The sequence below is a fragment of the Ammospiza nelsoni genome, chromosome 2, assembly GCF_027579445.1.
Source record: "Ammospiza nelsoni isolate bAmmNel1 chromosome 2, bAmmNel1.pri, whole genome shotgun sequence".
NCBI classification, from domain to species: domain Eukaryota; kingdom Metazoa; phylum Chordata; class Aves; order Passeriformes; family Passerellidae; genus Ammospiza; species Ammospiza nelsoni.
This window is the reverse complement of record NC_080634.1, coordinates 117,721,614-117,742,268: the sequence shown is the minus strand read 5'-3', so window position 1 is coordinate 117,742,268 and position 20,655 is coordinate 117,721,614. Positions and strand designations below refer to the sequence as shown.

At 43.4% G+C, this 20,655-nt stretch overlaps 1 protein-coding gene across 4 annotated transcripts in view; it reads left to right on the top strand.

The window, feature by feature from the left end:
* DYRK1A (dual specificity tyrosine phosphorylation regulated kinase 1A) overlaps positions 1 to 8,494 on the top strand; it is a 90,672-nt gene extending 82,178 nt beyond the window's left edge. For all 4 annotated transcript variants that reach the window (XM_059493275.1, XM_059493272.1, XM_059493274.1 and 1 more), the window contains 5 exons: positions 1,067 to 1,213; positions 1,515 to 1,655; positions 1,929 to 2,235; positions 2,669 to 2,793; positions 4,933 to 8,494. In XM_059493275.1, the coding sequence (XP_059349258.1) occupies positions 1,067 to 1,213; positions 1,515 to 1,655; positions 1,929 to 2,235; positions 2,669 to 2,793; positions 4,933 to 5,556 (1,344 nt within the window). In that variant the 3' untranslated portion in view covers positions 5,557 to 8,494. The remainder of the gene's footprint in view (positions 1 to 1,066; positions 1,214 to 1,514; positions 1,656 to 1,928; positions 2,236 to 2,668; positions 2,794 to 4,932) is intronic.
* Positions 8,495 to 20,655: the final 12,161 nt, after the last annotated feature.

Below are 20,655 nucleotides of genomic sequence, written 5' to 3'. Positions count from 1 at the left end.
TAAAGTAATAAATTAGCCTTCTGAGAACATGGAGTCAGATTCATCATTCCTCCCTTCATCTGGGGGAAATGCAAATACAACAGTTTTAAAATAATAACTCAATTTTAAATAGAGATCCACAGTCCACAAGAGCTCAAAATCCCAGAATTGTCAAGGCTGGAAAAGATCTTTAAGATCAAGTTCAACCATGAAGCAGCTGCACCACGTTCACCAGTAAACCAAGTCCAAAAGTGTCACATCCACACCTTATTTTGAACAATTTGACAATCCACCACTTCCTTCAGTGTCCCAGTAGATAAAAATCCACCATATTTTAAATTTTCCATGGTTTTTTATTTCTCCTTGGCTCTCAGTGGAGAATGCACCAGCACTTGTTGGTAGAAATCTGCAGTGCTAATAAATAAAACAAAAAATTAAGTATAAATAAGATAATAATAAAAGAGTATCTTATTCCATTTATATTCCTCTTTCCCTGAGCATTCCTTTAGCGTGTCCCCTGTTTATGATTATGACAGTGCAGCTTGGATCTGTAGGAAAAGAATTCAGGAATTCATGGACTGAGGTCACCAAAAGTGCCCCAATTGTCTCTTGAGGAGCTGGCTCTGGTCAGCAGCACCCCATTGCCTTTTCCCAGGATAAATTTAGGAGTAGTGGATCAGAATATGGAATATTGGATTGAAAGCAGCAATGAGACAGAGATTTAGATTAATAAAAAAACTTTTTGTTATAAACTAAAAGGAAGGGCTGAAGGAACAGACCAGGTGAAATCATATCTGAATTGTTTATCCAAATCAATTATTTATCACTAATAAGATAATTTTGAAATATTAAGAATCACAATTACAAAAACATGACATGACTCAAGCTGAACTTTCTGCTCTTTTTGTGGAAATTAACAATTAGATACTTTTATTAATGTTATACATGTATATATTTTATTATCCCTGATACCTCCTCTTTCCCTGCACCAGAATGGGATTTCATGGCAGCTGTGTTTTGTCTCTTGGGATTTTCAGTCCCTTGGGGTGCTGTGTGTGATGGTGACTTGGAGATGCTTTTCTTGCAGATATACCAATATATCCAGAGTCGTTTTTATCGATCACCAGAGGTGCTACTGGGAATGCCTTATGACCTTGCTATTGACATGTGGTCCCTTGGGTGTATTTTAGTCGAGATGCACACTGGAGAGCCTCTCTTTAGTGGGGCAAATGAGGTGAGTTATCTCCCAGGAATTGGGGGTTTTATTGTTAACCCCCATCATGATTTTCATCTGTTTAATTAGAATGCATAAATTAGGAAAATCTGGTAATTCTGATCAATAACACAACTTTTGTCAGGACACAAAATTATCTATTCATCATTTTCTGTGTCTCCCTCTTACTCCTTAATTTGTTTTGTCCATATTAAATTTTTCTTAAATTAATTAGCTTAGAACTTGTGTGAATAGCTGACATTTGTGCCACAGCTGGGCTGGCTGTCACTTGTCCTTCACCAACCCATTTTATTTGGGACAGGTGGATCAGATGAATAAAATAGTGGAAGTTTTGGGGATTCCACCAACCCACATCCTCGACCAAGCACCCAAAGCAAGAAAGTTCTTTGAGAAGTTGCCAGATAGCACTTGGAACTTGAAGAAGACCAAAGATGGAAAAAGGGTAGGTAAAACAATTAGATTAATAATAAATATATTAAAAAACATATAAAATGGTGAGTTGTTACTTCGTTTTGCGTTGTCTTACTGAAAACGCAGCTGAGTTGTTTGTTTTGCGTCATCCTACTGAAAATGCAGTTTTCTTGTTGATTTTGTTCTGTCTTGCCAATCAAATAACATTTCCAGTTGTGTTGAACAGTTTTCTGGTTTGATTTGAGTTTTTGTACAGAATCTGTGCTTCACACACTGATTGCCAGCCATTCCTCCCTCCCCACAGGAATACAAACCACCGGCAACTCGCAAACTCCACAATATCCTGGGAGTCGAGACAGGAGGGCCAGGCGGGCGCCGTGCTGGGGAGTCAGGTCATACTGTAGCTGACTACTTGAAGTTCAAAGACCTCATCTTAAGGATGCTTGACTATGACCCCAAGACACGAATCCAGCCCTACTACGCCCTGCAGCACAGTTTCTTCAAGAAGACGGCGGACGAAGGTACCAACACGAGTAACAGCGTGTCCACGAGTCCTGCCATGGAGCAGTCACAGTCTTCAGGAACCACCTCTAGTACATCTTCGAGCTCAGGTGGGTTTTGGTCATCAACAGGTTTGTTGGGCGCTGAACAGGCTCACCAGGGAATGGGCACGGCCCTGAGGCTGCCAGAGCTTCAGGAGCCTTTGGTAGCACTGCCAGGGGTGCCCAGGTGGGATTGTTGGGAGTCTGGATGATCCTTGTGGGTCTCTTCCAACTCAGAATATTCCATGATTCTCTGAAATGTCAATTTTTTTCCATACTGTCAAAAAAATACCAGTCATGATCGCTATACAATTATTTTAATCAGCTGGAACAGGTAAACAGAAAACCCCCAAAAACCCAACTAGATGAGCAAAAATGTGAGTGATTAACATTGATCTTATACTTTTCCCTTGAAGCACTTTGTAAACCTTCCATGCTGCCATTGTTTGATAGCTGTAAATTCTGTGTCCCTTTGGTCACTGAGCACGTTGGGGTTTTCCAGGTGGATCTTCTGGCACGAGCAACAGCGGAAGGGCGCGGTCGGACCCCACGCACCAGCATCGACACAGCGGTGGGCACTTCACTGCTGCTGTGCAGGCCATGGACTGTGAGACACACAGCCCACAGGTAATGCAGGGCACACAAAACCATAGATTCTCCCCAGTGCAGATCATTCATTGCTGTGTAGCCAAAAACTGCTTTTTTAGTAGCCTTTAATCAGCTGTGTTGTTCCAGTGGTTCCTCTAATGCTGTTGGCACCTTGCAGGGTATGAGCTACAACATTTTAATTTCATTTGCTTTGCTTATTCTCTCCAGGCTCCCGAGCCAGAGGTCAGGGCTTTATTTTACTAAGTGTTATACAAATGCTGTTATTATTACTATAACGTAAAGCTGCTCCTATAATTTTGACACCAAAGTCACTTATCAGACTTCCTTTAAGTGTTTGAAAATAACATTCAGGATGTGCATTCATTTTCCATAAGGTATATGTAGAAAGGTATTGGAAATTATTCTTAAGTACGTGGCTGCATTTCTAGAATAATCCTGCATCTTCAAGGCTTGGTTAAGATTTAAAAAAAATGGCATAAATACAGTAACTTAATCTCTCACATGTTGTTCAAGATAGAAAGGTATTAGAAATTATTTTTAAGGGCATCCCTGAAATTCTAGAATAATTGTCCAACTGCAAGGCTTGGTTAACATTTTTTAAAAATTGGCATAAATAGAAATAATCTGTCATATATTGTTCAAGATAGAAAAATGTTGGAAATTATTTTTAAGGGCATGCCTGAAATTCTAGAATAATTGTGCTACTGCAAAGCTTGGTTAAGATTTTAAAAAATTGACATAAATATGAATAACTTAATCTCTCATGTGTTGTTTGAGATAGAAAAGTATTGGAAATTATTCTTAAGTACATTGCCTGCATTTCTAGAATAATCATGCAGTTTCAAGGCTTGGTTGATGTTTTCAAAAATTGGCATAAATATGATAACTTAATCTCTTGTGTGTTGTTCAAGATACAAAAGTATTGGAAATTTAATTTTAGGGGCATGCTTGAATTTCTAGAATAATTGTGCAGCTTCAAGGCTTGGTTAAGATTTTAAAAATTGGCATAAATATGAATAACTTAATCTCTCATGTGTTGTTCAAAATAGAAAATATTGGAAATTAATCTTAAGTACATACCTGAATTTCTAGAATAATCCTGCAGCTTCACGGCTTGGTTAAAATTTTTTGAAAATTGGCATAAATAATCTCTCATATATTGTTCAAGATAGAAAAGTATTGGAAATTATTCTTAAGTACCTTGCCTGCATTTCTAGAATAATCCTGCAGCTTCAAGGCTTGGTTAACATTTTAAAAAATTGGCATAAATATGATAACTTAATCTCTCATCTATTGTTCAAAATAGAAAAGTCTTGGAAATTAATTTTAAGGGCATGCCTACATTTCTAGAATAATCGTGCAACTTCAAGGCTCGGTTAACATTTTGAAATTTGGCATAAATATGAATAACTTAATCTCTCATGTGTTGTTCAAGAACTGACTGGATGTGACACTCAGTTGACAAGGTGGTCGGAGGTTGGATGGTCTTGGATGGTCTTGGATGGTTGGATGATCTTGGATAATTGGATGCTCTTGGATGGTTGGATGGTCTTGCATGATTGGATGGTCTTGGATGGTTGGATGGTTTTGGATGGTGTTGGATGGTTGGATGGTCTTGGATGGTTGGATAGTTTTGGATGGTTGGATGGTGTTGGATGGTTGGATGGTGTTGGATGGTTGGATAGTTTTGGATGGTTGGATGGTGTTGGATGGTTGGATGGTGTTGGATGGTTGGATAGTTTTGGATGGTTGGATGGTGTTGGATGGTTGGATAGTTTTGGATGGTTGGATGGTGTTGGATGACTGAATGGTGTTGGATGATTGGATGGTGTTGGATGGTTGGATGGTCTTGGATGACTGAATGGTTTTGGATGGTTGGATGGTGTTGGATGGTTGGATGGTCTTGGATGACTGAATGGTTTTGGATGGTTGGATGGTCTTGGATGACTGAATGGTTTTGGATGGTTGGATGGTGTTGGATGACTGAATGGTTTTGGATGGTTGGATGGTGTTGGATAACTGAATGGTTTTGGATGGTTGGATGGTGTTGGATAACTGAATGGTTTTGGATGGTTGGATGGTCTGTCCCAGCCGTTATGATTCTGTGCTTGGGTGGAAGGACAGCTGTGAGTCAGCGTTGTCTTTGGCATTCTGCAGGTTCGGCAGCAGTTTCCCCCTCCCATCGGTTGGACAGCCACCGAAGCTCCCACCCAGGTCACCGTGGAGAACCACCCGGTTCAGGAAACCACCTTCCATGTCAACCCTCAGCAACAGAACGCATTACACCATCACCACGGCAACAGCTCCCACCACCACCACCATCACCACCACCACCACCACCACCATGGACAGCAAGCCTTGGGCAGCCGGACCAGGCCGAGAGTCTACAATTCTCCAACAAACAGCTCCTCCACCCAGGATTCTATGGAGGTGGGCCACAGTCACCACTCCATGACATCCCTGTCTTCCTCAACTACTTCTTCCTCTACATCTTCCTCCTCTACTGGTAACCAAGGCAATCAGGCCTATCAGAACCGCCCAGTGGCTGCTAACACCTTGGACTTTGGACAGAACGGAGCTATGGACATGAATTTAACAGTCTACTCTAATCCGCGCCAAGAAACTGGCATAGCTGGACATCCCACGTACCAGTTTTCTGCTAATACAGGTCCTGCTCATTACATGACTGAAGGACACCTTGCCATGAGGCAAGGCATTGATAGAGAAGAGTCTCCCATGACAGGAGTTTGTGTTCAGCAAAGTCCTGTGGCTAGCTCGTGACTAAACTGAAACTAAGTTTGTTTCTTGTGTGTTTTTATAGAAGTGGTGTTTTTCCAAAAAAAAAAAAAAAAAACAAAGTGCAAAGCTGCTTGAATCAGAAGGAGATAAACTCACTGAACCGCTACAGGAGGGCAAAGTTGACTATTTTTTTAAACTTGAAAAGATTGCAAAGGGACAATGAAGTTCTTTGTTTTGTTGGTTTTTTGCTGGGGGGAGGTTTTTTTGGTTGGTTTTTTTTTTAAGAGCCATGTCTGGACCCACCTTAACGGATAGCTTAGTGGTGTTCACCTTTCGCTTCCCCCATTTTAACTTGCCACAACCTAGTCATAGTTTGGTTTTTTTGGGGAGGGGTTTTGATTTTTTTAATTTTAATTTTAACTTTAATTTTAATTTTAAATTTTATTTTTGCTCTCATTCGACAGGGGTTATTGTTCAAATGTTAGTCATAGTTGCAAACTAGTTTCTTTTTAAAGGCATTGCACATGATTTCTAAAAAAAGGCCCTTTGAAGTTTTTTGGGTGGGAGGGGGAGTGAGTAATATATATATTTTTTTTAGTTCCCCAAACAACCATGGGCACAGAAATGCAGTACTGTAAGAAAGAGGGACCTTCAGATTACACAAATATATTATTCTTCAGCTGTAAAAAGGGACGGTTGTGACGGAGTTTGTGAGGCACATTGAGCATGCGAAGTGGCGGTGAGCAGAACTCTCCTTTTCTGAATCTACTGAGGATCAAAGCAGCAATTGTGATGGGAATTCTGTGGGTGCCACCTTTGGGAGCCCACGGGCAGTTAGGATGGAAATCTGACTGGTTTCATAACTGAGGTGCACTGAGAAGCAATCAACGGGTCGGTCCTGGCCAGTCCTGGGGAGGTCTAAGTGGTGGTCTTTGGGATAACCTTTGGCCTTATGGATTTGGACTCTTAAGTTAGAAGAGCCTACCATTTCAGATGCAATCACTTTTGGACATGCTTTTGCAGACAGTCCTTAATGCTGAAAACACAGAGAATGGGTAATTCAAGAGGCCTTTCTTTTAAAAAAATAGACTTTTGTGACCCACTTATTGTAAGGTATTGCAAGGTCACTTTGCGTGTGTCATAAAGTTGACTTCCTTATTGGTTGAAGGTCACAGGAGTAGTGGTTTGCGTTTGATGGAAATAGCTACAACTGTGTCCCTTCCTGCTTTTTACTTTTTTCTTTTGCTTTTTTCTCGGCACGTGGTTTTCTCCACCATTACTTCTGCACAAAGACGTCTTCTGTTCATCCTGAACATTTTTAAAAAAAAAAAAATGCAGAATTTTATGTGACTGCTTTTTTGCCTCACAATTATGCTGTGAATTTTACAAAAATTTATTTTCTTTTTTGATAATTTATTGTACCAAAGCTGTTTTTATAGCACATAGATGTCTGTAACCAATAATGTAGCAGTTCTGCACTTTGACACAAGGTGTAACTAGACCATTTTTAAATGTCAGTTGAAAAATTATGGCTGTACTATTGCTTAAACAAAACTGGAACTGTTGTTGAATTCATAGCCAATACATTTACAGCAATCTGTGTACTGAAGATAATAGATTGACATCTACTTGGAGACTATAACATCTGTTACATTATCAATGTGTTCAGGCTTCTGAAGGTTAAAAGGGACACTAGATCCAGAAGCTATGAAACCAGCAGTTGATTCTTGTATTCCTTATTAACAAAATTGTAAACTTGAAGGCAAAGACCTTGATTGCATGAACAGGTCCAAAAAAAATAATAATAGGCTGAGTAAAGCAAAACCCTCAAGGGAGACCTGAGGTTAGCAGGCTGTATTTAACAGGTGCCTAATTTTTGGGTAACGCTGCCTTAATATAACACAGTCAGCTTGGCAGTTGCAAAATTTATGGGCCCATCCAAGAGATTTTATTTTTAGTTCTATTTTGTGGGAAAAGAAAAAAAAAAAAAAAGCTGCATGAGGAAAAAACACCTTGGTGAAGGAATGAAGGTGAGTTCTTGCTTGCCCATCCCAGATGAACAGTGTTGCCCATCCTCTCTTACAGAAGCAGTGATCTACCTCTGCCAGTCAGCCCTTGGAAAAGTTCATTTCAGCAGCAAATGGTCAATTCCATGCGGCCAAGTCGTTTTTTCAGTCAAAAAGGTGGAATTTTTTATACTCACAGTGGCAACACAGCAGCTGACTACCATGTAAATGGGAATGAATCCTTGGGATTAGGTTTTCTTTTGTAAATCATGATTTTCCTAATCAAATATTTCATTTTATACCGACACATCAACCCCGTGGATGAAAGCGGATTTTTTTTCCCCGTTTATTTTTTTGTTGTTGTTGTTTGGTTTTCTTTTGAAGCTCAGTAATTCAGAGAAGTTTATGGGATTTGGAAGGCTGTCACCTTAGAAAAGAATGCTGAGTTTAGCAATATCAAATCAAAGGAATCCAGTTCTTACTGCTGTCTAGGAACAGAAGGGTAATGTGGAATCTGGGTAACACCACGCGCCACCCCTTAGCAAGCGCCAAAAAACCCCCACCAAACCTAAAGCAGTTCAAAGAAATAACCTCTACATCAAGAAGAAAAACAAAACAAAAAAAAAATCATAAAATCCAGTGCTTCTGCATACTGTGTTATGTTACAGTCCAGTTTTGTGTGCTTTACTACACAGTTTGGTTACAGGACTTCTGTGCATTGTAAACATAAACAGCATGGAAAAGGTTAAATACCTGTGTTCAGATTGTAAGATCTAGTCCGGACTTGCTGTGTATATTGTAACGTTAAATGAAAAGACAAGCCCTTTGTATTATAGTCATGCAGTCTTATGTATGATAAACAGTTGAATAATTTGTCCTCAGACTCTTTACTGTGCTTTTTAAAAAGGAAAAAAAAAAAAAAAAAGGAAAAAAAAATAAGAGTAATTTAAGGAAAAAAAAAAAAAGAAGAAAAATGTAAACGTAGTGAGTCTTCCTATGCAATTAACCTACTCCAAGCCATGGTATGGTAGGTATAATTATACTATAATGTGTAAATATCAGATACATTGAAACAGACTTAAAAATATGAAAGTAAAAGTTGGAGGCATAACAGCTAATTTGGAGTTTTTAATTGAAAACCAGCGAGGTCTGCAAGTCACTGATGTGTGAGCACAGCTCTGCTCGATGCCCATGGACTGTGCTCGTAGCTGGAGGTCTTTACTCCTCATCTCTCAGTCTGAGTGTTCTGATGTGCTCTGCAGCTTCCTCCCCATCCCCGCTGAGCTGGTTTTGGGGCCGTGGAATGGGATTTTGGGGCTGGCCTGGTGTCATCCCCCGAGCCCAGCCCAGCTCCCTCTGCATCACCAATCCCTGGCTGGGGGTGCAGTAGGACCTGGTTGGGAAAACGCTGATTTTCCTGCCAAGTTTTCCAGGAGTTTTCTGTGTCTCTGGAGTGATTCAGCCAGGTTATTCCCAGCTCCTCCTTCAGCTCTGGGACTGCTGAGCTACAGCTGGTGGCCACCAGAGCCTGGCAGAACAGGAGTAACAGCTCCAGTTTGAAACTATTCCACGTAAAAAATATATTCACTTGATGAACCTCCTCAAATCCTTTAAAGCTCTTGTGGCTCTTCTGAATCCTCAGATGTTTTCCAACCCGTTGTGGAAGCTGGAATTGCTGCACCCAGCCCTGGAGTGCTGCCAGCCCTGCTGGGCGTGTGCAGGAGGTGCAGGTACATCCCTGGGCCTCTCTCTCGGTTCCTGGTCTGTTCATCCCTGCCAGGATTGCAGTTTTCAGCCTTTCAGCCTCAGTTCTTTGCATTAAAAGATTGTAAATGTAGATGGTTCTCCATCCTGATTGCTCCTTGGGCAATGGCTGCTGTGCCAGGATTTAGGATTCCATCCTGTAAGTACCGTGGTGTCTGCAGGGGCCTGCATGCCACAAGGCTTGGACTCACCTGGAAATGTGACTTCACCTCCATGATTTATCACTCTGCCATCCTTGTTTTCATCACACCACCCATGTGCTTAAACTTTATACTGGACAGCTGAAAAAATATCTGAAGATCCTCTGTGGAAGAATTCCTGTTGAAGCCCATCAGGAACATCCTTCCTAAGGAGGGAGTGAGTGCAGACTCCAGCCTGGTGACACAGAACCTGTTGTGTTGGTTTATAGAACAAATTCATCCCAGTAAGATCAGTCTGGAACTTCTGGATAGAAAGGAAATGTCTGGTGAAAAATACACAAGGAAGTGGCTGCAGAGTAGAGATACTGCTGGGAGTTATCTCCTGAGGGTAGTTGGTGTTCAGCCTGACTTTTGGATGATTTATTTATTGGAATTCTCTCAGGGGGGCCCTTGTGGCTCTGCACAAGTCCCTGCCAGGAGGGCACAGCCGGGGGGGTCGGGCTCTGCTCCAGGGAACAGGGACAGGAGCAGAGGGAGCGGCCTCAGGCTGGGCCAGGGCAGGCTCAGCTGGGACAGCAGCAGCAATTTGCCCATGGAAAGGGAGCTCAGGCCTTGGCAGGGGCTGCCCAGGGAGCTTTGCAGTGCCCATCCCTGTAGGTGTCCCCTGGAGGTGGCACTGAGTGCTCTGGACTGGGGACAGGGTGCCCACAGGGCACAGCTGGCACTGCATGGGCTGGCAGGGCTTTGCCAACCTAAACGATTCTACAATTAGGACTAAATTCAAAAAGATCTTACAGCTCATCCAGTCCCACCCCTGCCATGGACAGGGACACCTTCCACTGTCCCAGGCCGCTCCAAGCCCCAGCCTGGCCTTGGACACTGCCAGCCACAGCTGCTGTGGGCAGAAAGCAAGCTGAGAACAAAAAGCACATCACCAATTTGTTTGAAAAGGTGTATTTTCAATAGGATATGTTTTGACTCCTTTCCACTTCTCTGATGGTCCAAGTTTTACCAACCATGAGCCCAGCCTGCTTCAAGTCTTGCTCCTTTCCTCAGTCTCTTGGGCCTAATATTTGATAATTTGGGCATCAGGCACAGCTGGCACTCCATGGGCTGGGAGGGCCTTACCAGCCTCAGGGATTTGGGGATTCTGTGATATTTTACTTGGAATGATTCATGTTAAAGTGCACAATACCTGCACAGCAAAGCAGTCAAACACTGGTTTTCTGTTCCATATCCCCGTTTTTGTGGGGTTCTAGAGGTTCTTCATGTTGGAAATTTGCAGTTGGTTTTTAGTTTTCCACCTCATTGATGATTGTTGAGCTGTTCCTTCCTCACTGATGACGGTGCCTGGATTTGCTTTCAGCAGTTCTCCATAGGAGCCCTGGCAAATTTGTGGGATCTGCCTAAACCTGAGGGGTTTGTAGTTGCTGCTCATTATATTTTATGGTGGATGTTCTGGAGCATCAGGGTTAATCACAGCTGGGGTTGTTCAGCCTGGAGAAGGCTCCAGGGACACCTCAGAGCCCATTCTGGTACCTAAAGGGGCTCCAGGAGAGCTGGAGAGGGACTGGGGACAGGGGATGGAGGGACAGGAGCCAGGGAATGGCTTCCAACATTAAGGAGCTGATTTAGGGTAAATATAAGGAAGGCATTTTTTACCATGAGGGGTAAAACACTGGCAAAGGACATTGGGACAGTGGCAGGTGTCCCTGCCATGGCAGGGGTGGAAATGGATTTTTAAGGTCTCTCCCAACCCAAAGCTTTCTTTGATTCTGTTAAAAATGAGTTTAAAACTTCTCAAATCTGTTATGTGATCACCGAGTCCTGCTGAGCACTGATTTATTAATCTCTTTTGAAATCACAGGAGTTTTAACAATTTCTTGAAACTTCAGGTTTTATGGGTATTGCTTGTGGTGTTGAGTAATAAAAGAGGAGCATGGCTAAGGCAGGAGAAATTAAAGACCAAATTAATAACCAAATCCCCCTCCTGCAGGCCTCCCCTTGAGAAAGGAGATGGATTTGATGGATGTTGGTTGTCCAAAACCAGGGAGTTAATGATTGGAAAATGATAGATGGAAAATCAAATGTTTGTTCTAAAGAAATTAACGGAAGATCTCAAGCAGAAAATCCAAAAAAATCTTTTTTCAGGATCTCTCTTCCCCTTCCCTGGCTGGGGACATCTTTACCATTTCCTGTCATTTCCCAAACTCTCTTTTCCTTCAGATTTTCCTGCCAGCCAGCTCAGGCTCAGGCAGGAATCCAGGACTCCTTCCCATCAATAGCAGCAGCTGGTGGATGGAATTGATAATTCTGAGGCTGCAGGGATGATGATGATGGTGGTGATTGATGATGATGATGATGATGATGATGATGATGATGGAGTTTCCTTTACCCAGGACAGGAAGAAAGGCTCATCCTGAGCGGAGCACATTGAGCTGAACTCAACAAAAGCTTTCCTGATTTTTACTCCAAGGAAAGTCCCAATTTGGAGACATTTGGAGTCAAGAATAAGCTGAGGGAATTCAACCACAGAATCATGGAATGTCCTGGGTGGGAAGAATCCACAGGGATCATCCATTCCAGCTCCTGGCCCTGCCCAGGCCCCCCAACCACCCCAACAACCCCAACAATCCCAACTAACAACCCCAACAACCCCAACAACCCCAACCATCCCAACCATCCCAACAACCCCAACAACCCCAACAACCCCAACCATCCCAACCAACAACCCCAACAACCCCAACAACCCCAACAATCCCAACCATCCCAACAACCCCAACAACCCCAACAACCCCAACCATCCCAACCATCCCAACAACCCCAACCATCCCAACAACCCCAACAACCCCAACAACCCCAACAACCCCAACCATCCCAACAACCCCAACAACCCCAACAATCCCAACAACCCCAACCACCCCAACAACCCCAACAACCCCAACCATCCCAACCAACAACCCCAACAACCCCAACCATCCCAACCATCCCAACAACCCCAACAACCCCAACAATCCCAACCATCCCAACAACCCCAACAACCCCAACAACCCCAACCACCCCAACAACCCCAACAACCCCAACCACCCCAACAACCCCAACCATCCCAACAACCCCAACAACCCCAACCAACAACCCCAACAACCCCAACCATCCCAACAACCCCAACAACCCCAACAATCCCAACAATCCCAGTCCCTGGCAGAGCTTCCAAACTCTCCTGGAGCTCTGGCAGCCTCAGGGCTGTGCCCATTCCCCATTTGGGAATGAAATTCTCAAAGCTGGAGTGTCACAGCCTCAGTGACCTGGAGGAGAAATCAGGAATCCCAGGAGCCAGGGCCTGGAAAAGCAGGATTGTCTCAGGGTTCCTTCATGGGAGCAGGGATGGAGTTCTGTCAGAATCCAACATTGTCACTTTGGCTAGAAGAATTCCAGTGCCCTTTTCATTTGGTTCTCAGTTGAAGCTGCAGTTCATTTCCCTCTTCAGGAGCACTTCAAAGTCTTTTATGTCCCCCTCCCAAATTCCTCTTCTTTCTCAGTGCTTCTCTTACCCCTTCCCTGCTTTCCACTCTGACCCTTCTCCCCTTCCCTACAATTTTTCTCCCTTTTCACATTTTTCCCTCCTTTTCCCATCTTTCAGCTTTGAATTTTCCCTCTGCTTTTCTTTCCCCCCCTTCTTTTTCCATCTCTGCCTTTCCCTTCTTTCCCCACAGCTTTCCCCTGTTTTCCCTGTTGCTTTCCCAATCTTTTCTGCTTTTCCTTCTCCCTGTATCTCTTTATTCTCTTCCTCTCTTTTCACAGCTTTTCCTGTGCCTTCCTTGCTTTTGTTTTCCTGCCATTCTTCCCCTGTTTTTTCTTTCTCCCCATCCCCTGCTCTTCTCTTCCTCTTCTTCCTCCTTTCCCTTTTGGTTTCCTCCCAAGTCTTTCCTTTTCCCCCTTTTTCTTCTTGGTGCTTTCAGATTTTCCCCTGCTTTAACTTTTCATTCCTTCCTTGGAGTTCTCTTCCATTATTTTTTCAGGATCTTTCTAACCCCCCTCTATTTTCATTATTTTCCCTGTATTTTCTTTTCACTTCCCATCTTTCCTGCTTGTTTTTTTCCTGCCTTTCTTTCCCACTTCCTTTGCCCCCCTTGATTTGCATTTGTTTCCCCCCACTTTGCTTTCCCTTCAGGTCTTTCCCTCCTCTTCTTTCCAATCTTTTCTCCTTTTTTCCTTCTTTTTTTCTTCATAATTCCAATATTTTTGGGTGCTTCTGTGCTTCCTTTCCTCACTTCAATGCTTTTCAAATTTTTTCTCCCTTCCTCCTCCACTTTTTTCCATATGTTTTCCAGGTCCATTTCTTCTTCCCTTTGCTCATTTTTCCATCCCCTCCCTGGTTTTCCCTGCTTTGACTTTCCCCATTTTATCCCATCTCTTCCATGCTTTTTCTGGGTAATGTAATTTCTTTCTCCCCCACTTCCTTCCTTACCTTTTGCTTGCTTTTCTATCCTTATATTTTCCTTTTGTTTCATGCTGTTATTCCCACTCCTTATCCTTTCCAATACTTAAGAGACTTTTCTCTGCTTTTCAGGTCTTTTCCTTGCTTTTCCCTTCCCTTTTCTCTACTTTTCCTTTCCCATTCCCACTGCCTGCAGTGCTTTAACTTAATTTTCACTGATTTTTCAGGTATTTTCTTTCTTCTCCCCTCCATGAAAAAAATCCTTTTTGTAACCCTCTTGATTCCTTTCTTTTTCTTTCTTTTTCTTTTCTTTTCTTTTTCTTTTTCTTTTTCTTTTTCTTTTTCTTTTTCTTTTTCTTTTTCTTTTTCTTTTTCTTTTTCTTTTTCTTTTTCTTTTTCTTTTTCTTTTTCTTTTTCTTTTTCTTTTTCTTTTTCTTTTTCTTTTTCTTTTTCTTTTTCTCTTTTTCTTTCCCTTTCCCTCTCTCTTTTCAATCCTTCTAACTCTTCCTGCTTATTTTCACTCCTTTGCAGATCTTTTTCTCCCCCATCCTTTTCTTTCTTTATTCTTACTTCTGAAGAAGGAAAGAAAATCCTTTTTTTCTTGTTTTTTCTTTTGGTGCTTTTTTTCCCTCTATAATTCTAATCAGATTCCACTGGACCTGTAAATGCTCCATTAATACTTCTTAGTTTTTATTCAACTATTTCCCCCTTTTCCGTTTAGTTTTTTGTCTTTATAACCTTTCGTTTTCAGGTGTAAATATGATCGAGAGAGCTTTTCTCCCTAAATTGGAAATTTCCAGGGGGAAAAAATCTCGGGAGTCCCAGCCTGTCCTGGTGCAAAGATTTTCTCGTTTTCTGTATCCTCAGCAGCCATTTGGGAAGGGAGTGATGGCAAATCCCAGAAATGATGTGGCAAAGTGGGACAGAGTTCAGGGAAGCTGTGAGAAACCTGAGGGAGCTCCCTGGGGCTGGAATCCAGGGAATGGCACTGGGATATCTGCAGCTCCACGGAAGGGCCCGGGGGGAGGAGAAGAAATGAAGGGAATGGAAAAGCTCTCCTGGATGGAGACTGGAAGGCAGAGGTCTTGATTGCATGGACAAATCCAAAAAATACAATAGGCTGAGTAAAGCAAAAGGTCAGCAGGCTGTAATTAACAATGCCTAAGTTTTGGGTAGCTTTGGAAAGACTCGGGCTGATTATTTAATGAGAAAAGACAAAAAAAAAAACCCCGTAGAAATTAAAAATACACCAGGTATTTATATTGGTATTTATATGGGTATTTACACCTGGTATTTATATCAGACCTCCTGCACAACATTGTCTTTATGAGGTGAAATTGTTTTGCTTGAAAAGTTGAAATGGAATGGAATTTTTGAGTGGGAAAACCCAAATTTTTCCATGTGATGTAAGTCACTGCCATGGGTCCCACAGGATCCACTGATGGATAATGGAAAATCAGAATTAACTCACTGAGGAGAACCCCCTCAGCCCTGGGGGCATCAATCCCAATTATTGAAGGTTAGGAAAAACTTCTTGGCTACTTCTAAGCACAAAAAGCTGCTTGAGCCATCCTTGCTGCCTGTGGAATTTGGGAGATCCCAATCTGTGTCCATGTAAGGGCACAGGTCCAAAAAAACAAAAGGCTGAGTAAAGCAAAAGGTCAGCAGGGTGTATTGAACAGGTGCCTGATTTTTGGGTAATTTTGGAAAGACTCAGGCTGATTATTTAATGAGGAAAGACAAAAAAACCTGTAGAAATTAAAAATACACCAGGTATTTATATCAGGCCTTCTGCTCAACTTTGTCAGGTGAAATTGTTTTGCTTAAAAATCTGCAGTGGACTGGAATTTTTGAGTGGGAAAATCCAAATTTTTCTATGTGATGTAACTCACTGGATCCACTGGGAAAGCATCATGATGGATAATGAAAATCAGAATTGAGACACTGAGGGGCATCAATCCCAATTATTGAAGGTTAGGAAAAACTTCCTGGCTGCTTCCAGGCCCAAAAAGCTGCTTAAGCCATCTTTGCTGCCTGTGGAATTTGGGAGGAGATGCCCAGGAGATCCCAAACTGTGTCCATGTAAGGGCACAGATCCAAAAAAAACCAATAGGCTTAGTAAAGCAAAAGGTCAGCAGGCTGGATTTAACAGGTGTCTGATTTCTAGGTAACTTTGGAAAGACTCAGGCTGATTATTCAATGAGAAAAGACAAGAAAATGCTGTAGAAATTAAAAATACACCAGGTATTTATATTGGTATTTATATTGGTATTTATATTGGTATTTATATCAGACCTTCTGCACAACTTTGTCTTTATGAGGTGAAATTGTTTTGCTTGAAAAGTTGCAATGGACTGGAATTTCCGAGTGGGAAAATGCAAATTTTTCCATGTGGCGTAACTCACTGGATCCACTGGGGAAGCATCGTGATGGATAATGGAAAATCAGAATTGAGACACCGAGGAGAGCCCTCTTCAGCCCTGGGGGCATCAATCCCAATTATTGAAGGTTAGGAGAAACTTCCTGGCTGCTTCCAGGCCCAAAAAGCTGCTTGGCCATCCTTGCTGCCTGTGGAATCTGGGAGGAGATCCCAGGAGATCCCAATCTGTGTCCGTGTCAGGGCTGCCCTGCAGCTCCTCCCTGACCCCAAACCCAGCCCCAGCTGCACCCCACAAAAAGCTCCCTGTCCCCCTTTTCCTGAGCCCTGGCCAAAGGGCCACAGCTGGGAGCTGGGGCAGGCGTGGTGTAAGATCCAACCGAGGCCTTAGGAGGGGTAACAGGAGAAGGAGGAAAAAGCAGATCTGAGCAGGGCCTTTTCTCCTGACTGGTTTTTCCTCAAATTTGGAAAAATTCTGAGCGGTAACTCCCCATCATTACCTGAAATAAACTTCACTCTGCCTGGGTGGAAGGCCCTGCTTGAAAAACATTCAAAATATTGAATTTGCAGTGGGTTCCTGACACATCTGACATGGGCTGCTGGGCTCTAATTTTAGCTGCTGCTCTGGCAGCCCTCAGCACTCCCAAATTCTGAGCCTATCTTTGGAAGCAGCAGCCTTCCAAATCCTGCTGGGCCTCATGCTTTGCATTGAGGCTGCAGAAGTTAAAGCCAGTTCAAACAAGTGCCTCAGCATTCATTCTTTTCACTTTTAGTTGGTTTAACTTCACTTTAAGGTGCTCTCTTAAAGGGAAAATTTTAATTAAATCTGGTTTGCCCTGGGACACTGATGGTGCATTTATGAACTGGGATGATGTTGGTTTAATCCCACACACCCTGGTGGGATTTCTCCTCAAGTATTAATTTAGGAGAAGGAGAGAATATTTATCTGTGCCTTCATCCAAAGGTGTGTGGGCAGCAGGAGGGGATTGGGATTGGGATTGGGGATTGGGATTGGGATTGGGATTGGGATGGGGATTGGGATGGGGATTGTGTCCCTGTGCCCCTCAGGTGATTTCCCAGCTGCAGAGCTGCCCCAGCCAGGGAGGAGCTGGAGCTGCTGCAGAGCCCAGAGGAGGCTCCAGGATGGGCAGAGGGATGGAGCAGCTCTGCTGGCAGGAAAGGCTGGCACAGCTGGCATTGCTCACCTGCACAGGAGAAGCTTTGGGCTGAGCTCAGGGTGGCCTTGCAGGGCCTGGAGGAGCCCCAGGAAAGCTGGAGAGAGACAATTGCCAGGGGATGCAGGGACAGCACACAGGGAACGGCTTCACACTGAAAAATTACAGCTTTACATCAGATATTAGGAAAAATGTTCTCCCTGAGAGGGTGGGCAGGGGCTGGGATGGAATTCCCAGAGCAGCTGTGGCTGCCCCTGGATCCCTGGCAGTGCCCAAGGCCAGGCTGGACACTGGGGCTGGAGCAGCCTGGGACAGTGGGAGGTGTCCCTGCCATGGCAGGGGTGGCACTGGATGGGCTTTGAGGTCCCTTCCAACCCAAACAATTCCTTGATTCTGTAAAAGGAAATGTCTTTGGACACATCCCCTTGTCATGTGCAGCTCTGAGTTTACCCTGAATTTCCTTCTGCTCTGGAGCAATAGTAACCCCTGATTTTTGTGTCAAGGCTCTGAGCTGATTCTTGACAATGAAGCTTCAAACCAACTCCAGTTTTTCCTGGGTTACAAACCCTGCTGCAAAACTCTGTGATAAGGGAGCTCTTTGTAAAGGATTGTTTCAGTCTTTTTGGTTCTGTTGGAATAACTTCTCTTTTGGGCACAAAGTGACCCAGCATTTAAGACAAATTATTCCAGTTCTGCTGGATGGGTGTCCCTGCTCCTTCCCTGTGGGAAAAGGGAATTTACTGAGGAATTTGAGACTTATCTCAAGTAAGAGACAAAGGAAAAGCCCACAAGACTCTGCTGAAGAAGGAAAAATCCCAGAGTACACACCCAGAGTTCTGGATTTTGTCTGGGTGTGCCATGGGCAGAGAAACTTCCCAAGGCTGAATTCCACAACTTGGGAAAACCAAAAAGATGTTTTGATGTTCATTAGGGAATTTTAAAAGCTCCAATGCAGCCAAAGTGGAATTTGTGCTGTTTCTGGGGCAGGAAGGCAGAAGTTCTAACTCAGGCCAGGATGCATCAGCAGAACAGAATTCCAGAAGGGGAAAGCCACGCTTGATGGATCAGATAAAGTGCAGAGGCTGCAACTGTCAACACAGAAATAACTGAGAGTGGATTTGAGGTAAGAGATACGAAGGAGGAGCAGCTATTAATAATGAGAGACACGGGAAAAATCCCAGAGCCAGCCAGGGGGGAAACCTGAGAGCACAAATGCTGCTGGGGGGATCTGCAAAAATAGCAAAGGCATCTTTGCTATTGGGGATGCTTCTCAGTCCTGCCGCTGCAGGAATGGGACACAAAATGCAGATTTCTAGAGCTGGAGCTCCCTTGGCAAGGGAAGGTTTCTGGAGCTGACCAAACCCAGAGCAGAGGAAAAACCTTGGAGAAGCAGCTGAGCTGTATCAGGTGGCTGGGTCTGATCCGGGCTCCAGAGCAGGAGCACTTGGGCACATCAGTCAAGGGTGGAACGTGACGGGAACAGAGGGGAGGGGACAAAGCTCAAAGAAAGGGAAGAATTTAAGGGAGCCACAAAAAAGAGAGGAATAAAACCCTTAGGAGATCCATCCACCCTTCTCATGCAATTCTTAATTTTAATAGGCAAGGACAGGGGCTTTTCCTGAGATAGGATGGGGATATGGAGGGAAAAAAATGAGTGGAAAAGGGAACACCTGGCTGGTAACAGGGATCTTTCCATGAAATACAGCTGAAGGAAGAGTCTGGCTGAGAGTTCCCTCTTCTTCCCATATCTGTGAGTGATTTGAGCCTCTCTGACTGATTTGCACTTTATAGGAGAAACATTTACCAAAAAAACCCCATTTTCCTCTGCTTTTCAGCATTAATATAAAAATCCAGGCTGTCATGGAGGAGGTTTGGAGTCACTGAATTGTCCCAGAGCAGTCTGGGTGTGGCCCTTGGGGACAGGGATTGGGGTGATGCTGGTGGGGCTGGGGTGGCACTGGGTGATCCTGGAGGTCTTTTCCCACCTTGATGATTGTCCATGTCCTCAGTGGCCACACCAGGTGCCAATATTCAAATCTAAGCACTATTGGTTTGACCACAGCATCCCAAAAAACCTCACTTCCTCTCAAACCACGTCACCGATTCCATGTGAAAATAGTAAATTGTGAACCAGTGGTAGCATGGACACTTCCAAGTGCTCAGAATCTTAAGACATTGAGAGGAAAACATCAATTTTCATGGACCAGAACAAAACCAAACATAAAAATTCATTCCTCCTAGGAATGAATTGTTCCACATAAAATCTCCTTGTGTTTCCTGCTGTTCACCCAGAGCCGCCAGGGCTTCTCCAAACCAGCAACGTGAGCAGCTCTGCTGGCGCTGCGGCTCTAATGTGGGAAAGTGTCGCAGACATTTCTCCACAGAAATCCTTTCTTTCGGATTTCTGTGTCTTCGGGAGGCCAGAGGCCTCCGAAGACAAGGTAAACAATTATTATCAGCTGCTGGGGAATGCAACAGGGGCACCTATTTTGATTGGTGATTGGTTCATGTTTTATGTTTATAATTAAGGGCCAATCACCAGTGCAAGCCAGGGGACTGAGTCCTTGGCCACAGCTTTGTTGTGGATTCTTTTCTATCTATGTCTAGCTAGCCTAGCTGCTCTGCAAAACCTCTCTCTATATTCTCATTAGTATAACTATAATGTATTATATCATATATTAATAAATCAAGCCTTCTGATTCAAGAAACAAGATTCACCGTCTCTCTCTCACCAGCTGCGCCCACTCAGGCGCGGTAATAGGAAAGGAATCCCTGCACAGCCCTGAGCTCAGCGCGCGACTCCGCTCCTGGGCCCCAGCACCAAATTTCCTGATTTGGAGTCACAACTGTTCCATTCCCTTGAGGAAAAACCCCAAAAAAACCAAAACTAAAACCAAACAAAAACCAACCGACCAACCAAACAAACAAAAAACCCACCAAAAAACAAAAACAAAACCAAAAACAAACAACCAAAAAACGCCCACACAAACAAAAACAAACAAAAAACCACAAAAAACCCACAAAAAACCCACAAAAAACCCACAAAAAACCCCACAAAAACCCCAAAAAACAAAACAAAAAAACCAACAACGCCACAAAAAAAGCACAAAAAAGCACCCAAAAATTAGAAACAAAAACCAAAACAAAAAACCCCAAGCAACCAACCAAACAAAAAAAAAACCCACAAAAAAACCACCAAAACCCACAAAACCCACAAAAAATAAGGAAAAAAAAACCCCAA